The sequence below is a fragment of the Buteo buteo genome, chromosome 13 (genome assembly GCF_964188355.1).
Source record: "Buteo buteo chromosome 13, bButBut1.hap1.1, whole genome shotgun sequence".
In the NCBI taxonomy this organism is placed as follows: Eukaryota; Metazoa; Chordata; class Aves; order Accipitriformes; family Accipitridae; genus Buteo; species Buteo buteo.
In genome coordinates this window covers 842,960-868,870 of record NC_134183.1, presented here as the reverse complement: position 1 = coordinate 868,870, position 25,911 = coordinate 842,960, and the positions used below count along the sequence as shown (strand labels likewise).

Genomic DNA, 25,911 nt, shown 5'->3' with positions numbered 1-25,911 from the left:
TGCAGGCACAGGGCAGCTGGCGGGAGACGATGCGATGGCGGTGCCAGGACCTTCCGCAACCCTGGCTGCAGGAGTGGGATCTCCTTCCCCCTGGAGCTGGGCTGTGGTCCAGGGTCCCCCAGGAATGCATCCAATGCGATGTCAGGGTGACCTTGCGGCAGCCCCGGGTGCCTGCGGGAATGCTGCCAGCAGAGCTGCTGTCAGAGGGACCCGGTGCGGGTGGGAGCAGGCAGAAGTGCAGCTTGATAAGTGGCTGCCTTGTAGCTCCAGGCAGAAGCCCCCAGCTGACACCAAAACATGTTTGGGCCGTCTGGGTGTCTCCCTTCGGCTGGGGGTCCCTGTTAACACCCTTCCCCTCGGGCAGCTCTGCCAGCAGGCAGGGCATCAGAGAGCTGGGACCGGCTGCTGCGGTCCAGGGTGGGGGCTTGGGTCCCCTGTGCCTCCCAGCTGCCCCACTTTGGGGACCAGTTGTGCTTGGGGGAGGAGGGGGCCTGTTGATGCAGTGGCGGGCTGTGGTTGGGTGGGAGCACCCTTGGTGCAGAGAGCTGGTGGGGATGGAGGCCCTCCCGAGAGCCCAGCCAGGCTGGCCCCCCCCGCCCCTGTTTACAGTGTCAGGCACCTCTGCAAGCCGAGTGAGGAGCGCGTACGAGGCTGGACACGTGTTTTCGTTTAGCCCAGACAATGACTCACGCCGGCGCTGGGCTGCGAGCGGACACGCTCATCTCCTCTGCGGGGCAGCTCTGCCCCAGGCACGGACCCATCCCCAGCGCCGTGGGCAGAGCTGGCCTCGCCAGGGCACGTGGCCTCTGGGGCCGTGCAGCGCCCGGCCCAGTGCACCCAGGGTGCGTCCCCAGCCCACGCTGGGTGTCAGCTGGCATGGGCCACGTCGGCCACTCTGCCTTCGCCTATGCTTCACTTGGCACAGCCTCTCCTGGCCTCGCTCGCCCTCCTGGCCTCGGGCCGGTGGCTCCACAGCACCTGTTTTGGCCCCAGGGCTGTCCCGGTGGCTGTCCTTGCTGTGTGGCCCCTTCTTGTCCCCTGGGCTTAGCCAGGCAGGGAGCTCTGCACCCCGCTGGGAAGGGGGGCCTCCCTGTACCATGGCCCCCTGTGCCTCCAGACCATCCCACCGGCTGCCCTGCCTGCCCACGCCGGCCCTTTTCCTAGTGATTTGGCTGGACCCCATCTCCCCCCTCCTTGTGCAGGCAGGATATCAGGGGCCTGGGAGGCTGCCAGGGCCCGGGGCAGTAGTGCGGTGTGGGCAGCAGGACCGTCAGCCCCTGCCTCACCACAAACACGACTGGGCTGAAGCATCTCTGGGCCCCCAGACCCTCAGCTCCACGGTGCCCTCGGAGCAGTGCAAGCGCCCAGCAGCACCCCGCACCTTGGGCAGCTGGGCCGGCAGGACTCCTGGTGACTGCTGCCAAAGCATCTGCAAACTATGTGCCCCGCAGTGGGGTTGGGGATCTGGAGCCCCAGCTCCAGGTTTCATGCAACTTCCCAGCGCTGTGAATGCAGTCTCCTCCCCAGGTTCCCTTTAGCCTCGAGCAGGGCTTGGACCGGGTTCGGCTGCCCGCATTTCCGCTGTTTCTTCTCATCCTGGAGGGCAAGCAGCTCTGACACCTCCCTCAAACGTGAGTAGCCGTGGCAGGGCAGCTCTGTGGCAAGAAGCTGGCTCGGGAGCAGGTTTTGCGGCCGCTGGTGCCGTTTGTCCCCGGCAACGTGTGTGCCCGCGGCGCCCGGCTCAGCTGTGCTCCGAAGCCGTGTCCCTGCCCAGAGGCAGAGCTGGGCTCCCTGCCCGCTTCGCGGGGACGAAGGCACCGCCGGAGGGATGGAGCGTGCTCGTGCGGCCGGCTGGGCACGGGGGTACAGGTACCGTGAGAGCGGGAGCATCCCGCCGCCCTCCGCCGCGACGCAGCCGGGAGAGGGACGAGGTGGGGGTTCCGGAGACGCGCTCCAGGGCAGGCGGCTGCCGGCCAAGGGGGAGAAGCGCCCGAGGTCCGCGGGCCCGTCGCGGCGGCGCAGGACCCCCGGGTGGGCGCAGCTCACCGGCCGTGCCAGGGGCGCGGGGGAGGGAGCCGGCGAGGGGGGCTCGGGCGGTGGGATGAGCTGAGCTGGAGGAGCCGGAAGGAGAGGAAATGCTTGGGCACAGACATAATCGCAGCCCTCCCCTGCAATTTACCGCTCCGCTCGGCGCGGGCCGGCCGCCAGGTCTGCGAGCTGGGGCCGGGCTCCCGTGCCTGCCCCCGGCGCCTTCCCCGCCCGCCGCCCGGCCCTGCCCGCCGCTGCCGGGCCCCGCCCGGGAGAAGGGGCGGCGGGTCCCGGGGCCGCGGGGGGGGGGGGTGTGAGACGGGCGGGGGGGATGCGCGGGGCTCGGGCGGGGGCGGGGGCGGCCGGTGCCCGCGGCGGGGGCCGGGCCGGGCCGGGCCGGGCCGGGCCGGGGGAGGCGAGCGCGGCGCGGAGCCGCATCCTGCGGAGGGGCGGGAGCAGCCGGGCTGGCCCCGCGCCATGCAGAGGAGGAGCAGCAAATCCCCGGAGCACATTAAAAAGCGAGGCTGAGCGGCAGCCGGGGAAGGAAGAAAACACCTCCATAGAAGGCAGCGGAGGAGCGGCCGCAGCAGCGCCCGCAACGCCGCGCAGGGGCCGCGGCTGCCGGACCCAAACTTTCCGGCGGCGGCTCGGCCGGGCCCGGCGGTGGATGCGGCTTTCTCGGCCGGGTCGCTGAGCCTCGCAGCCCCGCCGCAAGATGCCCGCCGCGCTGCCCAGCCTGCTGGCCTGGCTGGCGGTGCTGCTGCTCGGCAGGGCCCGCCCGGCCGACGCCTGCAGCTGCTCGCCCATCCACCCGCAACAGGCCTTCTGCAACGCGGACGTAGGTGAGCGCCGACCGCCGCCCCCGCGCTTTGTCCCCGCGGGGCCCCGCGGCCCCCGGCAGGAGCCCCGGCAGGAGCCCCGGCAGCCCCGGCCCGCGCGAACTTCCCGGCGGGGGAAGGGGCGGAAAGTTGGCGCGGAGCGGGCGGGCAGGGAGCGGGCACCTGCCCGCGGTGCGGGCTCCGCGCCCCGGCCGGCCCGGGGGTGTGTCGGCGGGAGCAGATGCGCGGCCGGGCGCGGTCCGTCCGTCCGTCCGTCCGGGGTGTGTCCGCCCGTCCCTCCCCGCGCGTCTCGCCGTCTCGGGGCGGGGGACACACACGCACACACACACGACCCTCGCGGCCGCGCCCGGCATCGCTCCCCGGGGCGTCCCCGGGCGATGCGAGGAGCCGCCGGAGCGGGGCTCTGCTCCCGCCGCGGGGCCGCGCTCCCCGCTGCGCAGCCCCGGTGACACGGCCTGAGCCCGGCCTCTTCCAACTTTGATTAAACCGCGATGGTACGTGGCAGCGCGGGGAGCGGACGGCCCCGGGGGAGGCCGGGGCCCTCCGAGCGCGGCCGCCTCTCGCACGGCACCGGGCTGGAGCGCGGAGCCAGCACCCGGCCCGGGAGAGCCAGCCGCGGCGGGCTCGGTCACCTCCCGTCTGTTCCTTATTTCCAGGCATTTCCTCTCCCCCGTCCCACTTTGTTCGGCTTGGATGCTGCTGAAAGGGAGGGCTTGGCAGCGCCGGGATCTGGATTCCTCTTTCTATGAATAATGCCCTTATTAAATTTTAACATATTAAACAAACAGACCAGCTCCAGTTCCTGACGCTCTCCTTTGCGGGGCCGTTCCCAGGCTCAGCTGGAGAGGTAGCATTCCCAAACACTTAGGCAGCCCCAACCTCTGGACGGCCCTGCCCTGTCCCCTGCTCCTGAGCCAGGATGCTCCTGATGGATTCCCAGGCTCCCCTCGCCCCTTGCAGACCCCGCTCCCGGTGTTTCTCCTCCACGAGGGCAGCTCCCCGCAGCTTCTGGCTGCTGCCCCGTGTGCCCCGGCTCTGCCTGGCCTTGCTGCTCGGCACAGCGTGCCGCGAAGCATGTTGGGGACAGGGAGGTTTCTAGACAAAATGGAGCACTGAATTTTTGGAGCTGCTGCTCGAGCCGGTGTCCCTGGACCGCGGGATTCCCCGCGCCTGCTCTGGGAGCGGGGCTGCGGCTTCCCGTCACGCTCTTGTCGGGATCAGCTTTCTGGGGCACTCGTGACTCACTGCCCGTCCCGGGGTGCCGGCTCAGCCGTGACTCAGCTGCTGAGTCACTGTCTGTCTTGGCAGCTCTGGCTGTCTCAGCTGTCCCCTGGGAGAGCGCAGCATGGCTGGGCAGTGGTCTCCTGTGGGTCGGGCTGGCCCGCTGCCCTCGGCAGGTGCCTGTCCTGCGGGCTCCCAGAGCCCGTCCTGCCGAGGCAGCCTCCTCCCGGGCCGCGCTGCCCGCAGCGCTGGCACCTTCTGGCTCCCGGGCTGAGTCCCCTGTGCGGCTCGTCTGGATCAGTCTTGCCTTGTGTGAGCCCAGGTGGGGACAGTGCTGGGCTTGGGGGAGCAGGGCTCATCCCAGGATGAGCTCCCCAGCCTTCCCACGCAACACGGATCCGTCTCCTGCAGCGTGTGATCCCTGGCCTTCTTGGTGCTTCTCGTCTTCCCCCTGGATGCTCTCTGGGGCTGGGAGGCTCCTCAGCCAGCTCCCTCCCCAGGGCACGAGGAGCCCAGGGAGAGCCTGGGACGCTGGGTGCTGCCGGGACCTTCCCCGGCTGCTGCGGATGGAACAGCCTGTGTCCAGGCTGGGCCCGTGGGGGAGAGGTGGTGGTAGCTGATGCCCTGCAGTGGCAGGTGCACCCGGGGCGGCTGATGAGCCCCCAGGGCTCGCGCGCAGCCCTTCTTAGGGGGGAGCTGGGTGAGCATGGTGCGGGGTCCTGGCCCTGTGGGGCTGGGATCCCCGCTCTGCTCCATAGCATGGGGAGTGTCTGCCACGTTTGTCTGTGCCTCCCTGCAGCCCCTCTGCCCTCACCCGCGCCCCTGCAGCCGGCTGTCCCCTGCAGCAGGGCCAGAGGAGCCAGAGCCCAGGGCCGTGTTTTCAGGTGGTGAGGGGGGAGGCGAATGCAACTCTGCCTTGGGAATGTGGTGCCAGAGGGACTGGGGGTCACGGAGGGACTGGGAGTCTTGTCACTGGAGCTGGTGACTTGGAACAAGTGACCTGGCCTGCCTGCAATTGTGCTTCCTGGCCCGTGAGACGGGCAGCGGTTTTCTGCAGGGCCTGAGGGCTCAGGTCTGCCCCATCTGCCATTCCTCACCGGGGCCGTGCCCGGGCAGCGGTGACTGGTGGCTGCTCTCTGCCTGCCTGGGGGGTTGTTTTGCTGGGACCGCTTGGCTGCCAGGTGGGGACGTGGCTAGGCTGGGGGCTGCAACAGGAGACCTGGCTTCTGCTTGGTCTCCTCCAGAGCAGCGTGAGGATGTGGGGGGTGAGGGAGGTGATGCTCAGCCCTTCTGGGCATGGCCGTGGCTTTGGCCTTATGCGACAGTGCTGGGTCCAGGAGAGGTCGATGGGGCGGTGGAGAGCAGGGGCTCGGTGTGCCGCTTGGGACGGGGGGGCACCTTGGATGTGGCTCCTGGCAGCATCGCGCTGATCCCAGTTGTCCCAGTGCTTGGTTCCTCGGGATGGGGTGTAGGGAGCGCGGAGGCAGGGGAGGAACCGCGGGGGCTGCCGGTGGCCGTCAGGGACAAGGCAGAGGCGAGGGTTTGGGGAGAGAGGTGGGAGCAGTCCCTGCTGAGTGCTGCCGGGGGGAGCGTGGCTGCTCAGCGGGCCCTGCCGAGCCCTGGTGGAGCAGGGGAGCTGCCGGTCCCTGGTGCCGCCTCGCCGAGCTCCGGCGGTGGTCGGAGCCCTTCCCGTGCGGCTGGCGCGGAGGGGCCGTGGGCTGACTGCTGGAGCCGCCGCTGATTGGGCCCCGTCCCGCTCCCGTCAGAGGACCGGGATGACGCACGCGGCCATGGCAGCTCGTCGTAAGCTGTGGCTCCCGCGCAGGCCGGCGGGCGAGCGGGGCCTGGTGCCCGGGCACTGCCTCCTGCCTCCCCACGGGCACCGCCACGCACCGGGGGAGCCCCCGTGGCCTCCGCCTCTTCTCCACTGCGGGGCTGCCATGCTCAGCTCTGCATCCCTCCAGCCTCCGCGTCCCCAAAACTGCCCTGCCGCTGTGCCGGGGGGGGGGGTGCCCCACTCCGCTGCTCCTGCGGCTGCCGGGGTGCTGGCAGGCACCTGGGGGGCTGTTTGCTGCCTGCATGCCAGGCAGGGCTGGGGCTGAGTCCCTCCCGGGGGTGGTTTGCTGGCTTTCCATCTCTGCTGCCCTCAAGCAGGGCTGGAGTGACCCCAGTGCTGCCCCCACCGCGGTGCCGGGTGCCCGGGCTGGTGGTGCTGGGCAGGCAGTGGGCAGTGCTGGCACTGGCAGCCAGCCCCTTCGCTCAGCCAGTGCCAGCAGCCCCGGAGAAGGGAGCTTTGTTCCCTGGCCATTCAGCCCAGCCGCGGGCGGGTGCTGACGGGGCTGCCCGGTGGGGTCTGGGGTGGGATGGCGGAGGAAGGAGCGGTCATTTGGCACATCTCTGGCCGGGAGGGGAGTCCTGGGGCCAAGGCTCCTTGTGCTGCCCCTCTGCCCGTGGGGCACACGCAGGCGGGCACAGCGCTCTTCAGCAGCTCCGCTGAGCTGGGGCAGGCCGTGGCAGGATCCACCCTGGCTGCAGGGCAGCACCCACACAACTTCCCCTCTTGGCAGGTCTCACCAGGGCAGGTCACCGCTTCCAAACCTCCTTTCCTCCTTCCCCAGGGAGAACCTGGGGCTGCCAAATCTCCCTACAGGGTCTTGCAGCATCTCCCCGCCAGCCGCCCACGGCAGCTCCTGCTGCGATGGCAACTGTCAACAGCAGGAACTGTTCTGGCTTAGCAGCCAGAAACACGGGGTGCAGCCCCTGAGCTGGGGCAGCCATGCGGCGGGGACCAGGGAGGACAGCATCCCACCAGCTGGCAAGCGCAGAGAGACATCCCAGTGGGTTTGTGGCACTGGGTGACTCTATTTGCCCCCAGCTTTGCTCCTGGAGCTGCACCACAGCCCCAGTCTGTCGCAGGTGGTCTTGTGCTCGTCGCCCAGCGAGCGGGAGCGGTGGGGGGTCAGCTGGGCCCCGGCGTGGGGCCCTTCCTCGTGGCACCGCTGCCTGCCGTGGCGTGGGGACCGCTCTGCTGCAGGATGCCCTGGACTCCTCAGCCCCAGGCAGCCCCAGTTGGTCAGAGTGGGAAGTCACCACCTCCCACCAGCTCCCCCCAGACCCCCTCTGCAGCCAGGGGGAGATGCCCTTCTCCCTGCCTGCCCTTTCCCAAATCCCGCCGTGGGCAGAGGATGGGGCAGCGAGGAGCGGTGCTGGGAGGCAGCCGGCAGCCACGGGCCATGCCGAGGCAGCTGCAGCAGGGTGTGGGGGGGCTATCAAAAGCCCTTGGAACCGGCCCCAGCCCTGAGTCCCCTGAGGCAGCAGGCACGGCGGGCAGCCCCACTCGGTGGGCAGGGGCTGGGGGGCTCCGAAGGCCCCGGCTGCAAACACAGCCCTGCTCATGCAGCAGCTTCTGTGTGCAAGTTAAAGGCAAACGCTGGCATTTCTCCCAGTGCAGAGGCAGGAAGCGGCCAGCCGGCAACCTCGGCACGGGGGTGAATTTCCCTGCCCTGCCGGGGCGGTGGGTCTGATCCTGATGGCAGAGGGCAGGGAGAGGACCCGCTGCTTTGCAGGGGTCTGCCCCCAGAGGGCTGCAGGGTCCTCATTATGGGGTGGCCTTGGCTTGCAGCCCTGGGGGCCAGCACAGGGATTGTCACTGGTGGGGCTCCCACCCTGCCGGGAGGGGGGGGTCACCCTGCGGTGCGTCTTCTTGCCATGGCTTGTCCCGCCTGGGGAAGGAGCATTTCCAGCATTGCTCTGGTTGGACTTGGTTGTCCAGTGCTGGCGGCATGCTGCGCCTGCCACGCGCCCCAGGAGCCGGCACAGCCTCGGCTCAGTTTCACGGAGGGTCTGGGCTCCCGCGGCTGGTGGCTGTCCAGGTCGGTGGCAGGAGTGGTAGGTGACACGGCCGATGGGAGCATTGGCATGTGGGGACGTTCGACTGCTGGTCTCTGAGCACCTGGGGGTTTCCTCCATCCCTCGGCCCTGCCTCCTCATCCCAGGGATCTCAGCCGGGCTCTCCTCCGGGGCTCCCCTCCACGATCCCTGCGGCTCGCCCTCCTCGCCGCTCCGGTTCCTGGCTGGCGCAGAGCAGCTTGGCTGCACTGCTGGGGTCTTGGCGGGGAAAGCGCAGCGCAGCCGTCCCCTCCACAAAGCCGCACTGTTCAGAACAAATCCGCCTAGAATTGGGCTGCATTTTTGTCAAGTGATTCATCAGCACGTGAATGGAAAAGGCTGGAGCCCACTGAACCAGTAACCGTTCCCCGCGCCTGGAGCCACGGGGCCGGAGTCGGCGCACGGCTCTCCAGCTCGGTTGCGCCCAAGTTATGCCGCAGACGCGCGTATTGCAGCGAAGGGCCTGGCATGTGGGAGGATGCGACAGCAGCTGGGTTGGGGGGCAAGGGGTAGCCCATGCCTGCGGTGACCCAGGTGTGCCACTGGCAGAGGAGCGGGCGCAGGCACTGGCAGCCAGCAGGAACCGAGTCTGAATGTGCCAAGCAGAGCTCCTCCAGCCTGGGACAGGGACCGGGGCAGGGGGCTGCGCCGAGGGACTTGCCCTGCTGCCTACTGCAGGCAAGGAGGCTGGGGCTCACTGCACGGCTGAGACGCTGCCTGTGCTGCCAGTGTGCCTGGGCAGCCTGGCCCTTCCCCAAGGGAGGGGAGCACAGCTGGGAAAGCCCTCGGTGCAGCCCCGGTGCCGGCAGGCACTGCGTCCGCCTGCCCTGCACTGAGTGAGTGCCCCCATTGACTGGGGGCAGCTGTTTTGGGAAATCTCTTCCCCGGCCCCTGCTCATGCTGGTGGCCACCCTCTCCTTTCCAGAGTAAACTCAGCTGACACTTGCTGGTACCCACGTGGGGCTGTGCCCCCCTGACCTTCAGCTCAAATAGCCCATCCGCATGCCCCCGCGTCCCACAGTATTTATAGAGCACGGTCAGATTCCTTCTCCTTGCCGTGCCAGGCGAAAGAAGGCAAACTCATCTGTGCCAGGCTGGCAGGCAACCCTCTGCGCATCCCGGGCTGCTCCCACCCCAGGACTTTCAGTGGGGGACATGAGCCGGGTCGCCAGCTTGGCTGATGCTTGCCTTCCTGCAGCCTCCGCCAAAGCGCGGCTCCCCATTCCCTCCCGTGTGGCATGCACGCGGAGCGGGGCTGGCAGGGCACTGGGGTGCCCCTGAGGGATGGGGGAGCTGGCCTCCCCTTGGGATGGTGGTACCCCCAGCAGAGCGGGGAGCCCTGCAAACCCCTGCCCTGCAGCCAGGCCCCCTCCCCGGCTGTGAGGGTGCTGAGCAGGAGCTGTGGCTTTGGGGCTGCCACTGTCCCCTGCGCCATCAACATCCCTGGCGTCCCTGGTGCTCCCTGGGGCTGGCCGAGAGCTCCTGTCCCCGCGCCGGCGGGGGGAGCCAGGCAGGGTGGGGAGCCACAGGTCTCGGCGCAGGGACTCAGGCCCCGCACGTGTGAGCGGCTGCGTCCGCCGCACGCGGCTGCGACCCGCACAGCATGGCACCGAACCAGCCGCCGTGTCCCGAGCTGGTGAGTAAGGGTGAGCTGGCTGCCTACCGCCTGCTGCCTGCCCCGTCCACCCCGGGCACCCTGCAGGTCACTGCCACGTGCCGAGCACTCACATGCTGGTTTGTGTATCCCTGGGCTGTGCTGGCAGCGTGACCGCAGGGACCCTTCCACGGCAGAGCTGTCCCCCCCGTCACTGTCCCCGGGCTCCAGGGAGCTGCAGCCTTGCCAGCCCTGGGACATCCAACCTTGTCCCTCGGGGCGCTGGGACTGCCCCGGGGGCATGTGGAGCTGGGAGGGCTGTTGCCTTTGGCCTGGCTGGTTGAGGCTGCCAGCTGGGGAGCTCGCTGCCTCCCCTCATCGGGCCGTGTTTTTCCACTACCCCAGCCCTCGGCATCCCCAGGTTATTTTTGCAGGCAGCAAGGGCAGGAAGCGACACCCCGGCCCCGAGAGGATGCGGTTTCTGCGCCTGCACGGCACGAAGCTCCGCGCGGCAGTAGCTGAGCTCTGGCAGGGAGCCAGCAGGCAGAACATTGCCCCGTGGCAGCTGGGACCCCTCCATAGTGGGACAGGGACCCCATGCTCCGGCTGTGGTGTGCGAAGGCAGCCTGGTCCCGGGACCCCCACTCCCCCAGCACGGGGGTGCAGAGGGGCTGGCGGGGGGATCTCGGCACGAGCTGCCTGTGCAGGCGCTTGGTGGGCAGTGCTGGTGCCCATGCTGGCCGCAGCAAGCAGCCAGGATGCTGCCACAGGGACACGGCTCCCGCCTCCCTCTGCACCCAAAGGTGACCCTCCAAATAGCTCCCTCTGCCCTTTTCTCCTCCAGCCCACCTAGGTCATGCAGGCATTTGGCTGGGGCTCTTGTCAGAGTCTGGTTTAATTAATGACAGTGGGACAAATACCGTGGCGCTCCCAGGATGCTGCTGGCAGTTTTAGCTGTCCTGGTGCCATCTGGGTGACGGGCACGAGGCCGGGCAGGGCCAGCCTGTGCTCGGGAATCCGGCAGGGACTGGGCAGAGACCGAGCCAGTGCTGGCCAAGGGTGACAGGTCCAGCATGGCTGGTGCCAGTGGGGCTGGGTGATCGTGGAGTGACCTTTCCTTATCACTTGCCGTGATGGTGCTGCTGCAGCGCTGCCCGTCACCATCCCACGTGTGCCAGAGTCCTGTCTCTTTGGGGACAGTGTGTGACAGCCAGCTCTGCGGGCAGCTGGGCATCTGTGGGGAGGGCAGCAGGTTTCTCTGTGGGCAGCACAAACAGCCGGCCCCGTGCGAGGGTGGCAGCCCCTGTGGGATGGGGGCACTGAGTGGGACTGTCCTGCCGGGGCAGCACCGTGTGGCGCTGGCAGCACCGCCGGTCCTCGGCCACCCCTGCTGACCTCGACACCTCTCCATTGCAGTGATCCGAGCAAAGGCCGTCTCTGCGAAAGAGGTGGATTCGGGGAACGATATATATGGGAATCCGATCAAACGAATCCAGTATGAAATCAAGCAGATCAAGGTAACGGGGCACATCGGGGCAGGAGACTGGGAGGGACGGGGCAGCCTCCGTGCCAGCCGCTCACTCCTGCTCTTTCTCCCCAGATGTTTAAGGGCCCTGACAAGGACATAGAGTTCATCTACACGGCTCCGTCCACCGCCGTGTGCGGCCGGCTGCTGGACACCGGCGGGAAGAAGGAGTATCTCATCGCAGGTGGGTGACCGCAAGGGAGGGCTCTCGGGGGATGTCGGTGGCAGTGCTGGCCCTGCTGCCTCACGTGTCTCCTGAGATGCCTGCGACGCGTGTGCCTGCTCCCCGGGCACGGCCTCCCCCCTCCTCCTCCTGCTCCCCCCACCAGTCCTCGGGGGACCCCCTGGCTGCGTCCTGACTGCGCTCGGTAGCCCTGGGCTGTGGCGTGGGCAGCTGGAGGACGAGCCTCTGCTCCCTGGGGTTCACTGGGGACAGCGCACTGCAGGAGGTGCTGGATCGCAGCGGCCTCCAGCCCCCCCAGGCCAGGCTGAGCCCCAGGCACCCTGAGTCAATATTGGGTCCGGGGGCACCTGGGAGGGACCCTCTGAGCGGCTGGTCTGGCCTCTCCCCAGGCAAGTCAGAGGGTAACGGCAAGATGCACATCACGCTCTGCGACTTGGTGTCCACCTGGGACTCGCTGAGCCCGACCCAGAAGAAGAGCCTAAACCAGCGGTACCAGATGGGCTGCGAGTGCAAGGTGAGTGGCCGGGCTGCCCCCAAGCACAGGCTGCACCCCGCTCCCCATGCCAGTGGGGTCTGCAGCCCCGAGGCAGGCGTGGGCTCCGTGGCGAGGTGCTCTTTCGCTGTCCTTCAAGGGTGACGCTGTGCAGGGGGCACAGCATGCGGCCAGGGATATGGGACAGGCAGCCGAGTCTCCGGGTGGGAACCGAGGCCAGCCCTGGGACCCACACCCGGGGGTTCCCTCAGTCCCCCTGCATTGGGGTCACGTCCCTGCTGTGCCCTGCAGGCAAGGGGCAGCCTGGCATCCCTGGTCCAGAGCTGGGGGGTGGGTGGATGAAGCAGAGCTGTGGAGGACCACCAGCCCCAGCTTCCCCGTGCTGCTTCTTCAGACATTGGAATAGGCTGCCCAGGGAAGTGGTTGAGTCACCATCCCTGGAGGTATTCAAAAAGTGCGTAGACAGGGTACTCCATAACATGGTTTAGTGGGCATGGATGATGGTTGGACTCGATGATCTTGAAGGTCTTTTCCAACCTAAATGATTCTATGATTCTTCCCACCCCCCTCCTGCCCCAGCGTTCCCCCCTCGGGGTGGTCGGTGACAGTCTCTGTTGTGCACAGATCTCGCGCTGCCTCTCCATCCCCTGCTTCGTCTCCTCCTCGGACGAGTGTCTCTGGACGGACTGGGCGATGGAGAAGAACAACGTGGACGGGCGGCAGGCGAAGCACTACGCTTGCATCAAGAGGAGCGACGGCTCATGCGCCTGGTACCGCGGCATGGCCCCCCCCAAGCAAGAGTTTCTCGACATCGAGGACCCCTAAGCCAAACGAGCGCATTCCAGTAGCCAGTAGAAAAAAAACCTGCGAGATGTTAGACTGGTCCACGCTGATATCAATTCCTGGAGACAGCATGAAAATCCGCTCGGCCGTGGGGGTCCCCGGGCTGCGGCGGCTGCCATGCGCGTGCAGGGGGCAGGGACGGGGACCCGCTCTGTCGCAGGCACCCGGCAACCTGTGGCTGCACTGGGCGCTCCCGCAATCGTGGCAGGGCTGAGCGGGGCGCGGGGGGACCCCCCCTTGCCGGGGCCGTGTCCCCGCCTGGCCACACTCAGCCCTGGCGCCCTGGCAGCTGTGAAGGAATCGAACCGTCGTGAGTGGCGGGAGCTGCCCCGTCTGCGTAGCAGGTCTACCAGTGCCCCTGCCGCGGGGGAGCCACCCCAGCAGCTCTTGCCAGGCAGCCCTTCCCACCGCAGCATCCCCGGCCGCCCTCCAGCACCGGGGACCCTGCTGTCCCCCTCCCCACCCACTGACCGTCCCTCCCTTCGGGGTGCAGGAAGGGTACAGCCCTCCAGGCAGAGGTTCGGGGGGGGGCTTTACCATGTGGCAGAGCCCCCGGCTGTGCGCAAGGGGCTACGGGCCTTTTGCGGGGCCGGACGGCTCCTGCACAGGTGCCTTGTCCCGAAAAGCCAGAGGGGTACATTAGCATGGCTGGGGTGACCGCCCTGCATGCACCCAGGCACTGCTGTCCCTCTCCTCCACATGCTCCTCTCCCCACGGGGACACGGAGGTAAGCGCGGGGTTCACCGCCTTCCCCAGCATCACGGCGGGGGGGGGGTGTCCATTCCCACTGCAACCTCCTGCACGGGTGGAGAGCTGCAGCCAGACTCTTCTGCAGCTGCCGCTGTTGGACGGGCTTAGACCCCCCAGCCTTTGCAGGCCGGCGGGCAGCAGGGCTCAGCAGGGAGTTCCCCCTCGGCAGGGCACCGAGGCAGGAGCTCCGGTTGCACGGGTGCAGGGTGTTTATCATCGCCTCGTGCAGCTGTTGGTCGAGCCGCGTCGTAGCCTTCGGCAGCGCTGCGGCATTGCGGCCGGTCGAGCTCCCTCCTCTGCGGCGGCAGGGATGGGGCCCGGCAGGCGGCCGGGCGCGGGCGGCAACGCAGCCGCAGGAAAACCCGTCCTCTTCGGTGAACCCTCCCACACACCTCGGGTCCCGCTTTCTCTGAGCCATTCCCACATTGCAGCGGCGCCGGCGCGTGCCGCGAAGCTGCCCGTCGGCATCACGGGCGGCACCGGCACGCGTGCCCCGCCGCCGCTTACCGCAGCTTTGGGAGCGTGCCGGGAATAATCCCCGCAGCCCTGCTCCCGGGGGCGTTTTCATGCTGTGCGTCCCTGTAAGGTTTAAGATGTCGTACTGGACCAGTCTGGGCAATTTCAACATATTAAAGAGAAAAATTAAAAAGAAAGAAAAAGAAAAAAAAAAACCCCAACCTCTAATCAATCCCATATACGACTCCCGTTCGCTTACTGTATGGTTATATCATATGTGCCATTTACTCCTGTCTCTGCTGGTAGTCTATCTTTGAGTTTAATACTTCCACTTGTTTTGCCACCGCCTGTATGGTCCCTGTGCTGTAATTTCTGTCTCTCCTCGTCAGGCGCTGGAGTCGCACCGGTTTCGTGCGGGGAGCTCCCGGGGCAGGGGACAACGGCGGCGGGGCCCGCTCCTCCGGCTCGGCCCCCCCCTCAGCCGAGGAGAGCAGATGAGGGTTCCCCGCCGCTCTGAGCTCGGACCCCCGGGGCTGGGAGGGTGGCGGGGGGGACCCGCTGCGCGGCCGCTTTCGCGTCCCTGCCGGCCGCGCCGCTAACGGGGACGGGGGACCGGAGCGGGGGGCGGGGCCAGAGCGCCCGCGCGCCTGCGCATAATGAACCTCACTGGACCGCCCCCGATAGGCCCCGCCCCCTCCCGTTGCTACGACGCGCAAGCGCGGCTCCGCCCGTCACTGCGCTTCGGGACGCGGAGCCGGCGGAGGCGGGGCGGAGGTGTGGCGTCGGTGGGGCGGGCCGAGCGGAGGAGCGAGCGAGCGAGCGGGCGAGTCCTCAGGAGTGGGCGGGAGCTTGCTGCTGTCCCCGCCCCCTTAAGGGAGCGGCGCGGAAGGAGTCCGTGGCGGCGGCGGGCGGGCCGCCGGCTCCTCTTTAAGGCGGCCGCACGTGCGTGCGGCGGTAGCCGAGACCCGGATGGTGAGTGGGGCCGGGCCGTGCCGGGCCGGGCCGGGCGGGGTGGGGGTCTGCGTTCCGCGCCGCCCTCCCTTCCCCTGCCCCGATCGCGGGGAGGGAGGGCGCGGCGGAGCGCCGGTAGCGGGCGGGCCGCGCGTGGCGGCGGGCGGACCGGGGCAGCGCGGTGGCGGCAGCGGCGGCGACGCTCAAGGTCGCGGCGGCGGCGGCGGGCGGGAGGGCGCGGTGCCCGTCGCGGCGGCGGCGGGCGGGGACCCGCTGAGGCCTCCGGGGTGAGCGGCGGCGGCGGGGCCGGGCCGGCGGTGGGCCTAGGCCGCGGCCTGTTGCCCTGGCAACGCGCGGCCCCGCGTCGGGAGCGGAGCGGAACGGGCCGGCTCCCCCCCCCGCCTCCGCTCAACCGGCCGTCCCCTCCCCGCAGCCGGGGCCGTCGGGCCCCACGATGCCGCAGATCGTGGAGAAGCTGAGGGAGGTGCTGAAGTCGGGGCGGCGGGAGACGGGCGATGATGGGGAGCTGGGCCGGCTGCTGGCCGCCTCGGCCAAGAAGGTGCTGCTGCAGAAGATCGAGTTCGAGCCCGCCAGCCGCGGCTTCTCCGGCCAGCTGGAGCTGCTGCGGGGGAAGTACGTGCTGCTCAATCCCCGGACCGGCACCGAGACCGCCAGCCGCCACGGCGGCCTCGAGGAGAAAGGGCGCTGCAAGGAAGGTAGGTAGAGAGGACGAGGGGAGCCCTTCCCGCGCTCCGCACCCCCATGGCTCACTGCCCCTCTCCCAGAAGGTGGCGACCATGCTGGCGCGGAGGACGGCATCCCCACACCCCAGAAGGTGCTCTTCCCTGCGGAGCGCCTCTCCATGAAGTGGGAGCGGATCTACCGCATCGGTGCCGGGCTGCACAACCTAGGGAACACCTGCTTCCTCAATTCCACGGTGCAGTGTCTGACCTACACGCCGCCGCTCGCCAACTACCTGCTCTCCAAGGAGCACAGCCGCACCTGTGAGTGGGGAGGTCCGGTTCGGTGGGCAGCAGGGCTGGGGCGGCCGCACCAGCAGGGAGGAAGAGCACATGGTTGTCCTGCTCCCAGCGCTGCGCTCGGCACCTCCGCACATGGCTCTGGCAAGGCGTGTGCGGGTGTCGGGATGCGCCTTCGCTGCTCCCTCCTGCCCGTTTCTCCATTGAGAGGTTGCTCCTGCCTACGGCTCACTTTTCCTGGCCGTAGCGGCGTGCTCGAGCTCTGCGTCCTTGTGTCTGGGGAGGCTTTGTCTCTGCTGGGCATAGCCAGGACTAAGATGGGTCCAAATGCAGTCTTCTGGCTTCCGGGGGGGCTGAGCTGGGGGTGCCCAAACAGCCCCTGCCTGTGGGAACTGTGTGAGGGCAGGGCAGAAGGCTGCGTACTGGCAGCAGGTGCTGTTCCGAGCTGTGACCAAGGCAAGCAAGCACACAAGGCTCGCAGCCCTGTCCTTAGGGCTCCGGTAGGATCTGCCCCTCAGGGTCAACCTGTGGGCTCCTTCAGTGTCTACCTGTGACCTCTTTTCTATCCACGTGGATGCTGTCTCATCTCGGGGGGCGTTGCAGTGGCTGGTACTGTGGCTGTGCCAACTGGGGTGGTGTGTGCTGGTCTCCGTGTATGTGGGATGCCCCAGAGCTGTACTGTAGCACAGAGCTCGTAGGGAAAACTGAGTGTGGCTGAACTGTGTTGGACCAGAAATCTCCCGTCCCCTGTGCTGCCTCCATCTCTCCCGGGTTTGTCCCCAACGTCCTGTCTTCTCCTCTCCTGCTCCAGGTCAACAAGGAGGCTTTTGCATGATGTGCATTATGCAGAACCACACCATCCAGGCTTTTGCCAACAGCGGCAATGCAATAAAGCCAGTGTCCTTCATCCGAGACCTCAAGAGTAAGGATGGCTGCCCTCCCCTCCCGTAGCTATGCAGGAGAGTGGTGACTCATGCAGGGGCAGAACCTTTGAGATTGGGGCAGATCTTGGCAGATGGCTCTTCTGAGATGACTCACTGAGCCTGCTGGGGGCTGGTGACTTCATGGGCTGCGTGGGGTTTCCCCCATGGCCGGCATGAGTCTGACATCTGGTTTGGGTTGAGGGGGCTCAAACGCCAGAGTCCCTGCCCCAGGGGAGGGAGGGAGGGCCTACATCTGTTGCCGCACGTGCTGGGGCTGATCCCTCCCTCTCCTGCAGAGATTGCCCCGAACATCCGCTTTGGGAGACAGGAGGACGCACATGAGTTCCTGCGTTACACCATTGATGCCATGCAGAAGGCCTGCTTGAATGGCTGTACCAAGTATGTGGGGCCTCTGATGGCCCATTGCTGCTCTTCTCTGCTGTGCCCGTGGGAGGGGACTGTGGGGTGAATGTGTCCCCCAGGTCAGACTCATAGAGGGAGGTACTGGCTCCAGAGGCCTCGGGTAGATGACCCAACTCTCTGCCCCTCTGTGACACAGCTCTGGGCTGTTGTCTGCCTTCTCCTGATTCCTCTGTCCCAGCATAGCTGTCGTCCTGCCCCCAAATCCTAAGACTGCTATGCATTTGGATCCTGTACCAATTGCTGAAGAATCCAGGCGTGCTTGTTAGTTCAGCCCCAGCCCTATGGCTGTGTGTGAGCAGCTTTTCCCTGGGCCCTCCGTCCCAGGAAGCCTGTGTTGGCTCTGTCTGCAGTGCCCAGCTCTGACCTCCGGCCAGGAGCTTCCACTCCTTCTAGAGTAAGGTGTTCCTCAGAGCCTGGTGCCACCCCTTGAGCTTCGGCACTGGGAGAGCAGACTGGCAGAGGCTGTGACTTCCCTCTGCTCTTGGAGCTCTGCAGCCCATCAGCTGGCCACAGCGTGTAGGGGAGCTGTCCTCAGGACACAGTGGTGGCCCGCAGGGGTGGCTGTTGCAGAGGGGTGGTGTGAGATCCCGTGCTGCTGTCTCTAGGTTGGATCGCCAGACCCAGGCCACGACGCTGATTCACCAGATCTTTGGCGGTTACCTGCGGTCCCGTGGTAAGTGCTGGCTGCCAGGTCCTGGGCCTGTGGTGCTCAGGGCCGCTGTTTTCCTCAAGAGCCTTGCAGTAAAAATCTTTTGGGAAAATTGCTAAGCATGTGTAAATTATCCAGAGCTGCAGTTAGTCAGTCTTGCAGTACCTGTGGGTCATGACCCCTGTTGTGGCGATGGAAAAAACCTGTTGGTTGTGGGTCCCCAGCTCATTGCCACCAGCAAAGGAACCCGTGTTGCCAGCTATCTAGCAACACCTGCTGTCCCAGCACATAGTGGAATTGCCAGCCTTCCTCCTTGCCAGGCTGTGAATCCTGGTGCTCACATCCCAGAGCCCAAACCCGGAGAGGGGGAATACTGCAGCTGCCTGTGGCGGGGTGGTGGCGGGTGCAGGTGTTGTGCCAGGGTGTGCTCATTGCTCTTTCTTTTGCAGTGAAGTGCTCGGTGTGCAAGGGCGTCTCGGACACCTATGATCCTTACCTGGACCTGACACTGGAGATTGGGGTACCGTGGCAGGGTCGGGGATGGGGAGGAGCTCTGCTCTCGCAGGGGGTGTTCCTGCAACTGCACCATTACCACTCTCAAGGCTCCTTAACCTGCCAGTGTCAAGGCACGGTGCAGGCAAGAGGGAAGCAGCTTCTGTTGTTGTGCTGCCTTCTCTGTCTGGCAGAGCAGTGCCCATTGCCTGAACCTGAGCCACAGCTCCTCCGTTGAGGCTTTGTGGTGTTGGGGGACAGTGCAGCTCTCCCTTGCAGCATGCTGGCCAGTGCCGAAGCTGGTGGCAGGCTCATGGGTTTGGTGTAGTCTGTGGCCCTTTACCCATGTTCTGTGTTATCTCTTGGGGCCAGTGTCTCAGCAGGGAGCTGGGCTGTCGTGTGGACAGGCCACTTGTGCCCTGACCTCTCCTCTGTCCTTGCAGCAAGCCGCAAACATAGTGCGGGCGCTGGAGCTGTTTGTGAAGCCAGACATGCTGGGGGGTGAGAACGCCTACATGTGTGCCAAGTGAGTGTGTGGGGCTGCGGGCGGGAAGGGGCCAGCGGGTGTGCTGGTGGCAAGCAGGTGGAAAGCCTGCTGCAATACGGGAGGGCTTCTCTACCTGCTCCACAGCTAAACCGTGAGGTACGTGGCCATGGAAGCTTGTGGTGTAGCCTGCCATTCCTCAGCTCCCTCCTCTGCTGAGGAGGACCTGGGCCAGCAGACATGGCCATGAGCAGGCATCCTGGAGCGGTGTCTGGTGGCAGCAGGGTCATTTCCGTGGGGTTTGCTGCTTGGCCAGGGCTGGCAATCATCTGGGTGGTGGAGCAGCTTGAATAGCTTGAGCTCTTCCTGTGCAGATGCAAGAAGAAAGTGTCGGCCAGCAAACGCTTCACCATTCACCGAGCCTCCAATGTTCTCACGCTCTCACTGAAGCGCTTTGCTGACTTCGGTGGAGGCAAAATCACAAAGGTGAGTGCTTGGCAATCCAGAGCTGGGGCTGTCTCCTGGCCCGAGGCCCTGCTGCCCGGAGCAGGGTGGGAGGTGGTCCTGTGCGCAGTGCGAGCTCTGCTGCAGTCTTGCAGCCCTTCCCCAGCTGTGCAGTGCAGTGGCAGTTTGGCTCATCTTGGCATCTTCCTCACTGTGACCTCTGCCTGGGGATGGTGTGTCCCTGTCCGTTGAGAGACAGGACTTGTAGGACAGCTGAGCTGCTCTTGCTCTAGCAAGAAAGCCATCTGCTGTGCAGACTCCTGAGACATCCTCTCTCCACAGGACGTGGGGTACCCTGAGTTCTTGAACGTCCGCCCTTACATGTCTCAGAACAAGGGGGATCCTGTCATGTACGAACTCTATGCAGTGCTGGTGCACTCTGGCTACAGCTGCCACGCAGGGCATTATTACTGCTATGTGAAGGTGAGCCCAGGGTGCTCTCTTGGCACCCTTTCTGGGCTGGGGGCTGGTGGGTGCTTGTGGGTCCCTGTAGTGCGCAGAAAGGAGGGTGCTGAGCAGATGTGCGTGGTGTGGAGCACTGGATGGGGTGTACAGGCTGTGCTCTGCCACAGGAATCATGGAGGTCTGTTCGTGCAGAGTCCCATTGCCTGCAGTGGGCCACCTGTGGGTTTTGGGGAGAGGAGCTCTGCAGACGGGTGCTGTTCTTGCTGCTCTTCATGCCAGGAGCGTCCCTGGGCACAGCCCGACCCTGTTCTCTCTTCTTCTTCCGCAGGCCAGTAATGGGCAGTGGTATCAAATGAACGATGATGTGGTCCGCTGCAGCAATATCAAAGTGGTCCTCAACCAGCAGGCCTACGTGCTGTTCTACCTGAGGTGAGAGCGCACTGTGTCTCCCGACCCCTCTGCCCCCTGCTCTTAGCATTTGGGACAGGGCTGGTAGCACGTGTCTGGGTGTGGGAAGGAGCTTGGCCCCAGTAGTCCCAATGCCTGTGCACATGCGCTGGCTCAGAGGAAGGTGGCAGGGAGAGGTCCAGCCCTTTGTCATGGTTTTGCTGTAGATCAAGAGCACCTTACCTCCTCGGAGCTTCTGGCTCCTGTTTTTTGTGTTCATCTTTGACGAGAGTATTCCAGTCGCTCAAGCCCTCACAGTTAACATGTGCACTTCTCTGCCTTCACCAGAATCCCCAGCCCCAGGAAAAGGTCAGAGGGGACCATTGCCAGAGCTGCCTCCTGCCTGTCTGGCCGCACTCGCAGCATCGTCTCTGATCAGGTCAAGAAAACTGTGAACTTCAGGTCCCTGTCTTCACCGCCAATGGGCCGGGTGAGTCCTGAAGGCTGCTCTCAGCCCATGCTCCCAGGAACTGGGAGCTGCTGCCCCTCTGTCTGCTCTACGAGGGCAGGTAGGCTGCAGCTTTGCAGGGAGGCAGGCGCAAGGACAGTTTGCAGGCGGGATCCTGCTGAGCCAAGGGTTCCTGTGTAGGGATGAGGAGAGAACTATCACTCTGCGTCCTTGGCTCCTTGAATTCTCTCCTAGCTGAACTTCTCTCTTTCTCTTTGTCTAGAGACCAGACATGCTGCCGGGGAAGAAGCTGCTGGGGAAGAAGCTGCCAGAGCCAGAGGAGGTCGGAGTCCCTGTGGCCCGCAGCACGGTCGGGACAGGGCCGAAGCTGTCGAATGGAACCACTCCACCGAAACTGCCTGCTGGGTTCCCATCACCCAAACTGCCTCTCAGAGCCACCCACTCGGCCACAGCACTGCCCAAGGAGGCAGCCCGGAAGCCCAAGAAGCCACTCTCCTTTCCACAGCTGCCTCCTGTGCCCAGAGCAGGTCAGGGCTTCTGCAACACCAGCAATGCAAGTGGGGCCAAAGCAGGGCTGTCCCAGCAGAGATCCTGGGAGAGCAAGCAGCCACCTACCTCATCCAAGCTGCTGCTGGAGCCCACCTCCAGCCAGGAGCCTGGGGGCAGTGAGGAGAACACCAGGACCCTGGAGAAGGACTCCTGTGGCAGCAGTGCTGACAGCCCAGTGCATGGCACACCGGGAAAGCTGGCCAAAGCGTCCCAGAAGGCCGAGAGCAAAACCAGCAGCTTCTGTACCTCTCAGGAAACGGACTGTGGCACGGACCTCCTTGCTGGCCCTGGCACCGAGCTGGCTGCCTCCAAAGACTCCAAGTTGGCAAAACCTAAATCCTCCCTGTTGGCCAACGCTGCTCTGGAGCCAGGCAGCACTGTGTCACCGCCACCAGCCAAGAAGCTGGCACTCTCTGCCAAAAAGGTGAGTCTGAGCTTCTGCCCGGAGTCTTCGGTAGGCATCTTTGTGCCTTCTCAACTGGGGCTTGTGTCGGGGGCAAGCGTAGAGCTAATGCTGGGTGTCTTGCTAAGCTGGAGGTGGGTGGGGAGAGCCCCTCAGCCCCAGGGCTGTAGCAGTTGCTCTGCTCCCACTCTGTGTCAGGGTGTGGGGCCAGGCCGCTGCTGTTGTTTGCATCCCTGAGTGATGCAGGAGAAATGGCTCCTGCCTTCTTTCTCAGGAGGGAGGGGTGGCTGTGCCAGTCCCTGCGGCGGGGTGGCCTCCCCAGCATTCTCGGGGTAGCGTGTCCCCTGGGGTGAGTGGGAGCAGGTGATGCCGCAACTGGAGGGCTGCGGAGTTGCCTCCTTCCTGGGCAGTGGCGTGGGACCGGCCCTCTGGGTGCTGCTGGGCAGCCAGGGCTTGGGACAGTGCACTGGGGCTTCTGTTCTTTAAATTTCCTTCCTTCCTTTTTTCCTTTGTGCTTCTAACTAAAACCACTTATGATTCTTCTTCTACCACCCCTCACTTCCCTCCCCCTGTCTGTGTCTGTTCCCCTCCCCTCTCTCTGGGCTCCCCTTTTTATTTTCTCCTCTTGGCTCACGGAAACCTCTTTTCTTTAGACCACCAAGCTTTTATTTATGTCAATAACTGCAGGGCAGCACCCCGCGGAAGGCGAGCGGAAGTGACCGCCACACACAACCTCACCCACAATTTGCTGACCGCACCTGCCCCACGAACACCACCCACTCTGAGTCCACTCCCCAGCCTTTCGGCAAGTCAAGGTAAGCAGTGCCGATTGCTCCCAGGCTCCTGTGCAGCAGCAAGGCCAGCAGCAGCCTTGGAGTACTCTGTGAGGCAGCTGGCGTCACAGCTGGCTTGAGGAGCGATTTTTGGCAGCTGGTTCTCCTGGGCTGGCAGGGCTTGCTCTGGATCCTAGAAGCAAGGCAGTTTCTCTGACTGTTGGCACAGGGTGGGAGGGAACTTTGCAAGCTCTGACCACTTGCTAGTGTCCCGTGGGATCAGGAGGCACTAGCCTGGTGTAGATCTTGCTCCGGGTCTCCCTTGTAACCTTCACCATTGGCATGTGCTGCACCAACACTCACTCTCTCCTAATCCCCCGTGGGACAGTGTGTGCCCTGCGCATTGCTGGCACTGGGCAGGTGCAGCGTCACTCTGTGCGCTTGCAGCTGCTGCTCTGAGAGCAGGGTCCGATTCAGATTTCGTGGATGAGATTGTAGCAGTTGGGTGCTGTGCTCATGCACCTTGGAGTGGGGAAGAAGAGAGAAGCTCCCAGTCCTGACCTGGCTTTCAGATCACGTCAGCCTCTTTTCCTGTCCTTCAGGCTGTCCTCATCTGCTCTCAAAATGCCAAATCCTGAAAAGCCTACCTTCAGCTTCATCCTCATCTCAGCCCCTTGGCTCCCAGCCTCCCCCCTGACCAACGGTTCCACTGCCCACCCTTCACACTACCTTCCTTCATGCAGCAGGGAGAAGGGCACCCCCGGTTCCTCCAAAAAGAAGCAGCAAAAGCAGCATCGTGGAGCAGTTGGCAGCTCTCGTGCTCTAGCTGTGAAGGACAAGGATGAAGTCTCCAACCCCCCCACGAAGGAGAAGAAACTCATTCAGGAGGGCTTGGTGTCCCTCGTGGGGAAGGAGGCGGCAGGCAAGGGTCCCAGCAGTGGCCAGGAGGGGCTGGGCTCTCGGAACCTGGAGAGCTGGCCCAAGCCACAGGTGTCAGACCCCAGTGCTTCCCTGGACAAGGAATCCGTCTACCTCTTCAAGAAGAAGAAGAAAAAGAAGAAGAGGAGGAGAATGGAGGAGACAGAAGAGCACTGCCCTGGGATGCTGTCCTCGGACAGGTGAGGAGCTAGGGTCACGTGAGAGAACCTTGCACACCTCCGCTCTGCCAGGAGTCAGGCTCCCTGGGCTGTGGTCAGGTGCCTCTTGTCTTTCTGCGGGTGGGATGAGCCTTGCCATGGAGCCAGCTGAAGTGCTGGCTTGCTGGGGGTCGTTTCTCCCCTCCCCGAGCACAGCGCTGGGGTGTGGGTGTCCCTGTGTCCCACTGCCCTGCGGGGAGCTCAAGATTCCCCCTCTGGTCAGGCTAGAGTGGGCTGACCCCTGCTGCCTTCCCCAGCTCTAGGAGGGCTGAGATGGAGCCCTCGAGGAAAAAGCAGCGGTGGAGTGTGGAGGCTGGTGCTGGAAAGAGCGAGCACCGCAAGCGCAAGCGGAGGGAAAGCCTCAGCAGCCCAGCCTTGGAGCAGCCAGCTGCCAACGGTGTCTATGCCACAAACGGCACCCCAGGTATGACTGTGTGCCTCCACCCTGCCTGGTGCCTGGCAGGGAAGAGCCAGCTGCTTGGCTCCCCATGCAGTCCCTCCGAGCACTGGTGTGCAGTCCCCGGTGTTTGCTGGTCCCCACAACTGCCTGGTGGTGCCCGTCTTCCTGACCCCTGTCCGTGGCTGACCTGCCCGCAGGCCCATGTGCCACTCATGCGGGAGAGCTGCCTGGTTGTACCCTGGATGAGGGTGTGCTCCTCTTCAGATGTGTGGAGATGGACCCCTCAAGGGCTGAAGATTTACCCTCAGCTCCTCCCTGCCCAGGGCAGGCCCCAGTGTACCCAAACACCCAGCGTCCCAAACATCGGGATCTTGTTAATCCCGACAGTGTCTCCTGGGGTGAGACCTGCCTTGGAGATGGAGTGACACAGGAGCTCCCTCTGTTCCCTCCAGCTTGTCCTTACCCCTGCCTGTTTCCGCAGTGGCAGCGTCCAGCCAGGCTGGAGATGGGTACAGGTGTTGCCTGGCTGCCCCGAGCCCTGAGACCTGCCATGGGATTGGCATAGCACCTGGGAGCCAGAAGGAGTCCAGCGTGGTGGAGGAGCTGCTTGGGCACTCCTTGGACAAGGCTTATGGCAAACAAGGTAATCTGTGCTCGCCTGGGTGGGCAAACAGCCAGGCAGCTTGCCTTGAGCCCTGAATGTGGGCAGAGCCCTATGTGCTCTGACAGGGCCTGAGCTTCCCCCAGCACCAGCACAAGTAGCTACAGAGGCTGCTGGAGCCAGGCAGCTGCACCTGGCCAAGGGGCTGCTGCGGGTGCCACAGAGTGGGGTGCTGGAGTGAGGGGCTCCAGCTGCTGGCCCAGGGTGGGGATCCGGTGCAGGTGGGTGCAGCGGAGCACAGCGTGGTGCTCCCTGCTGATCACACTGCTCCGCAGTCTTGACCTGGGAAGGCAAGATCTCAGCTGTCAGCCAGGATGCCATTCAAGATGTAGCGTGGGCCCGGAGCGAGACTGTCATCGATGAGTGGGACGAGGATTTTGACAGAGGGAAGGTGGGTGCTGGCTATGTCCCAGGCTGGGGTGGGTGGGAGGAGGCAGGGGACTCTGCTCTGACCCCAAGAGCCTTCCTGCCTCTGCACAGGTAAAGAAGATTAAACTGAAGCAGGAACGGAGGAGACGCTTCATTTCCTTCCAAGAGCTGCAGAGCAAGCGCAACTTCTGGTCCGTGACTCACCCTGCCAAGGTGGCCGGCCTGAGCCACCGGCTCTGAGGTGAGCGAGACCCAGGGAGGGCAGGGGGGTGGTAGGGAGGGGAGCCGCTGCCTAGCGGCATGCTAACACTGCTCCTTTCCTCCCAGGTTGCAACCTGTGTCCCCTAGCCGACGAACGGAGCAGTCAGGTCAAGGACCAGTTGGGGAGTGCTGTCCTGGGAGCTGCTGGTGGACCCTGCTGCAGAGGGAAGGGGACACCAGTCCCGCATGTCTCCGGGGCCCCAGCCCTGGGGTCATGCTGTGCTTGGTGTCCCCTGCCTTCCCCTTCTCAAAGCTGCTGCCCCTGCAGGTCCCAGGGTCCTTGTGGGCCCAGGCTGTTTCCCTCTGCCTTCCAGCTGAGGAGGAGCCTGTCCAGCTCCAACCTGCCTTGTCCAGGCTCCTCTGCTAGCTCCTCTGTGCCTCTGCCTGGGGCTGGAGCACCCCCCTCTTCCACCCAGCCTGGAATTTAAGGCTGGGGAGGGGAGACTCCTGGAAAGTGCCTGTGGCCCATCCCTGCTGCTCCAGGTTCACATGCCACCCACCAGCCCCGTGGGGAGAGGGACGCCAGCCCACACTGCAGAGCCGGGACCACCAAGGCTGGCGTCCCTCTCCCCTCTTGCCCTGCTCCGTGCCCGGCTGGCCCCTCACTCCCTCCTCACCCCCTCCTCCCCCCTCCCCACCCCGCGCAAGTCGCAATGAAACCCTTGTTCTTTTAACCCCCACACCCCCCACCCCCCCCACCCACCCCCCCTCTATCCGCGGGCAGGGGCCCATTCCTCTCTGGCCCAGCCCGACCCCGCGCTGGCCGCGGGAGGCGGCGGTGGGGTCCCCGCGGGGAGGGGGTCGCTGCCGCCGTGACCGCGGGCAATAAACTCGTGGTGTTTGTCACTCGGCTCGGCTCGGCTCGGCTCGG

At 65.4% G+C, this 25,911-nt stretch overlaps 2 protein-coding genes across 5 annotated transcripts; both read left to right on the top strand.

Moving 5' to 3' along the window:
* Positions 1-2,527: 2,527 nt before the first annotated feature.
* On the top strand, positions 2,528-14,169 carry TIMP2 (TIMP metallopeptidase inhibitor 2). The gene is made up of 5 exons (XM_075044125.1): positions 2,528-2,870; positions 10,987-11,087; positions 11,171-11,279; positions 11,669-11,793; positions 12,397-14,169. Exons 1-5 carry the CDS (start codon positions 2,744-2,746, stop codon positions 12,595-12,597), a joined length of 663 nt encoding a protein of 220 aa, XP_074900226.1. The 5' UTR covers positions 2,528-2,743; the 3' UTR covers positions 12,598-14,169.
* A 139-nt stretch (positions 14,170-14,308) lies between these two features.
* USP36 (ubiquitin specific peptidase 36) lies at positions 14,309-25,879 on the top strand. Of its 4 annotated transcripts, none has more exons than XM_075044122.1 (20): positions 14,309-14,793; positions 15,206-15,488; positions 15,561-15,776; positions 16,564-16,674; positions 16,972-17,074; positions 17,704-17,771; positions 18,197-18,267; positions 18,683-18,765; positions 19,098-19,209; positions 19,510-19,650; positions 19,961-20,061; positions 20,368-20,509; positions 20,751-21,461; positions 22,128-22,255; positions 22,816-23,331; positions 23,607-23,773; positions 24,231-24,392; positions 24,686-24,801; positions 24,891-25,020; positions 25,107-25,879. In XM_075044122.1, the coding sequence occupies exons 1-19, from the start codon at positions 14,791-14,793 to the stop codon at positions 25,017-25,019; spliced, it is 3,363 nt and encodes a 1,120-aa protein (XP_074900223.1). In that variant the 5' UTR covers positions 14,309-14,790; the 3' UTR covers position 25,020; positions 25,107-25,879. The 4 variants fall into 4 exon arrangements, with proteins under 4 accessions (XP_074900223.1, XP_074900225.1, XP_074900222.1 ...); XM_075044124.1 differs by having other exon boundaries at positions 15,558-15,776; positions 22,957-23,331; XM_075044121.1 differs by having other exon boundaries at positions 15,558-15,776.
* The last annotated feature ends 32 nt before the right edge of the window (positions 25,880-25,911 follow it).

Bases quoted from the DNA above. Each gene is read 5' to 3' on its own strand.
- TIMP2 (XM_075044125.1), top strand. From the start codon at position 2,744: ATGCCCGCCGCGCTGCCCAGCCTGCTGGCCTGGCTGGCGGTGCTGCTG. The intron at 2,871-10,986 runs GTGAGCGCCGAC...TCTCCATTGCAG, and splicing joins CTTCTGCAACGCGGACGTAG to TGATCCGAGCAAAGGCCGTC. The intron at 11,280-11,668 runs GTGGGTGACCGC...GCCTCTCCCCAG, and splicing joins GAAGGAGTATCTCATCGCAG to GCAAGTCAGAGGGTAACGGC.
- USP36 (XM_075044121.1), top strand. The intron at 19,651-19,960 runs GTGAGCCCAGGG...CTTCTTCCGCAG, and splicing joins ATTATTACTGCTATGTGAAG to GCCAGTAATGGGCAGTGGTA. The intron at 24,802-24,890 runs GTGGGTGCTGGC...GCCTCTGCACAG, and splicing joins AGGATTTTGACAGAGGGAAG to GTAAAGAAGATTAAACTGAA.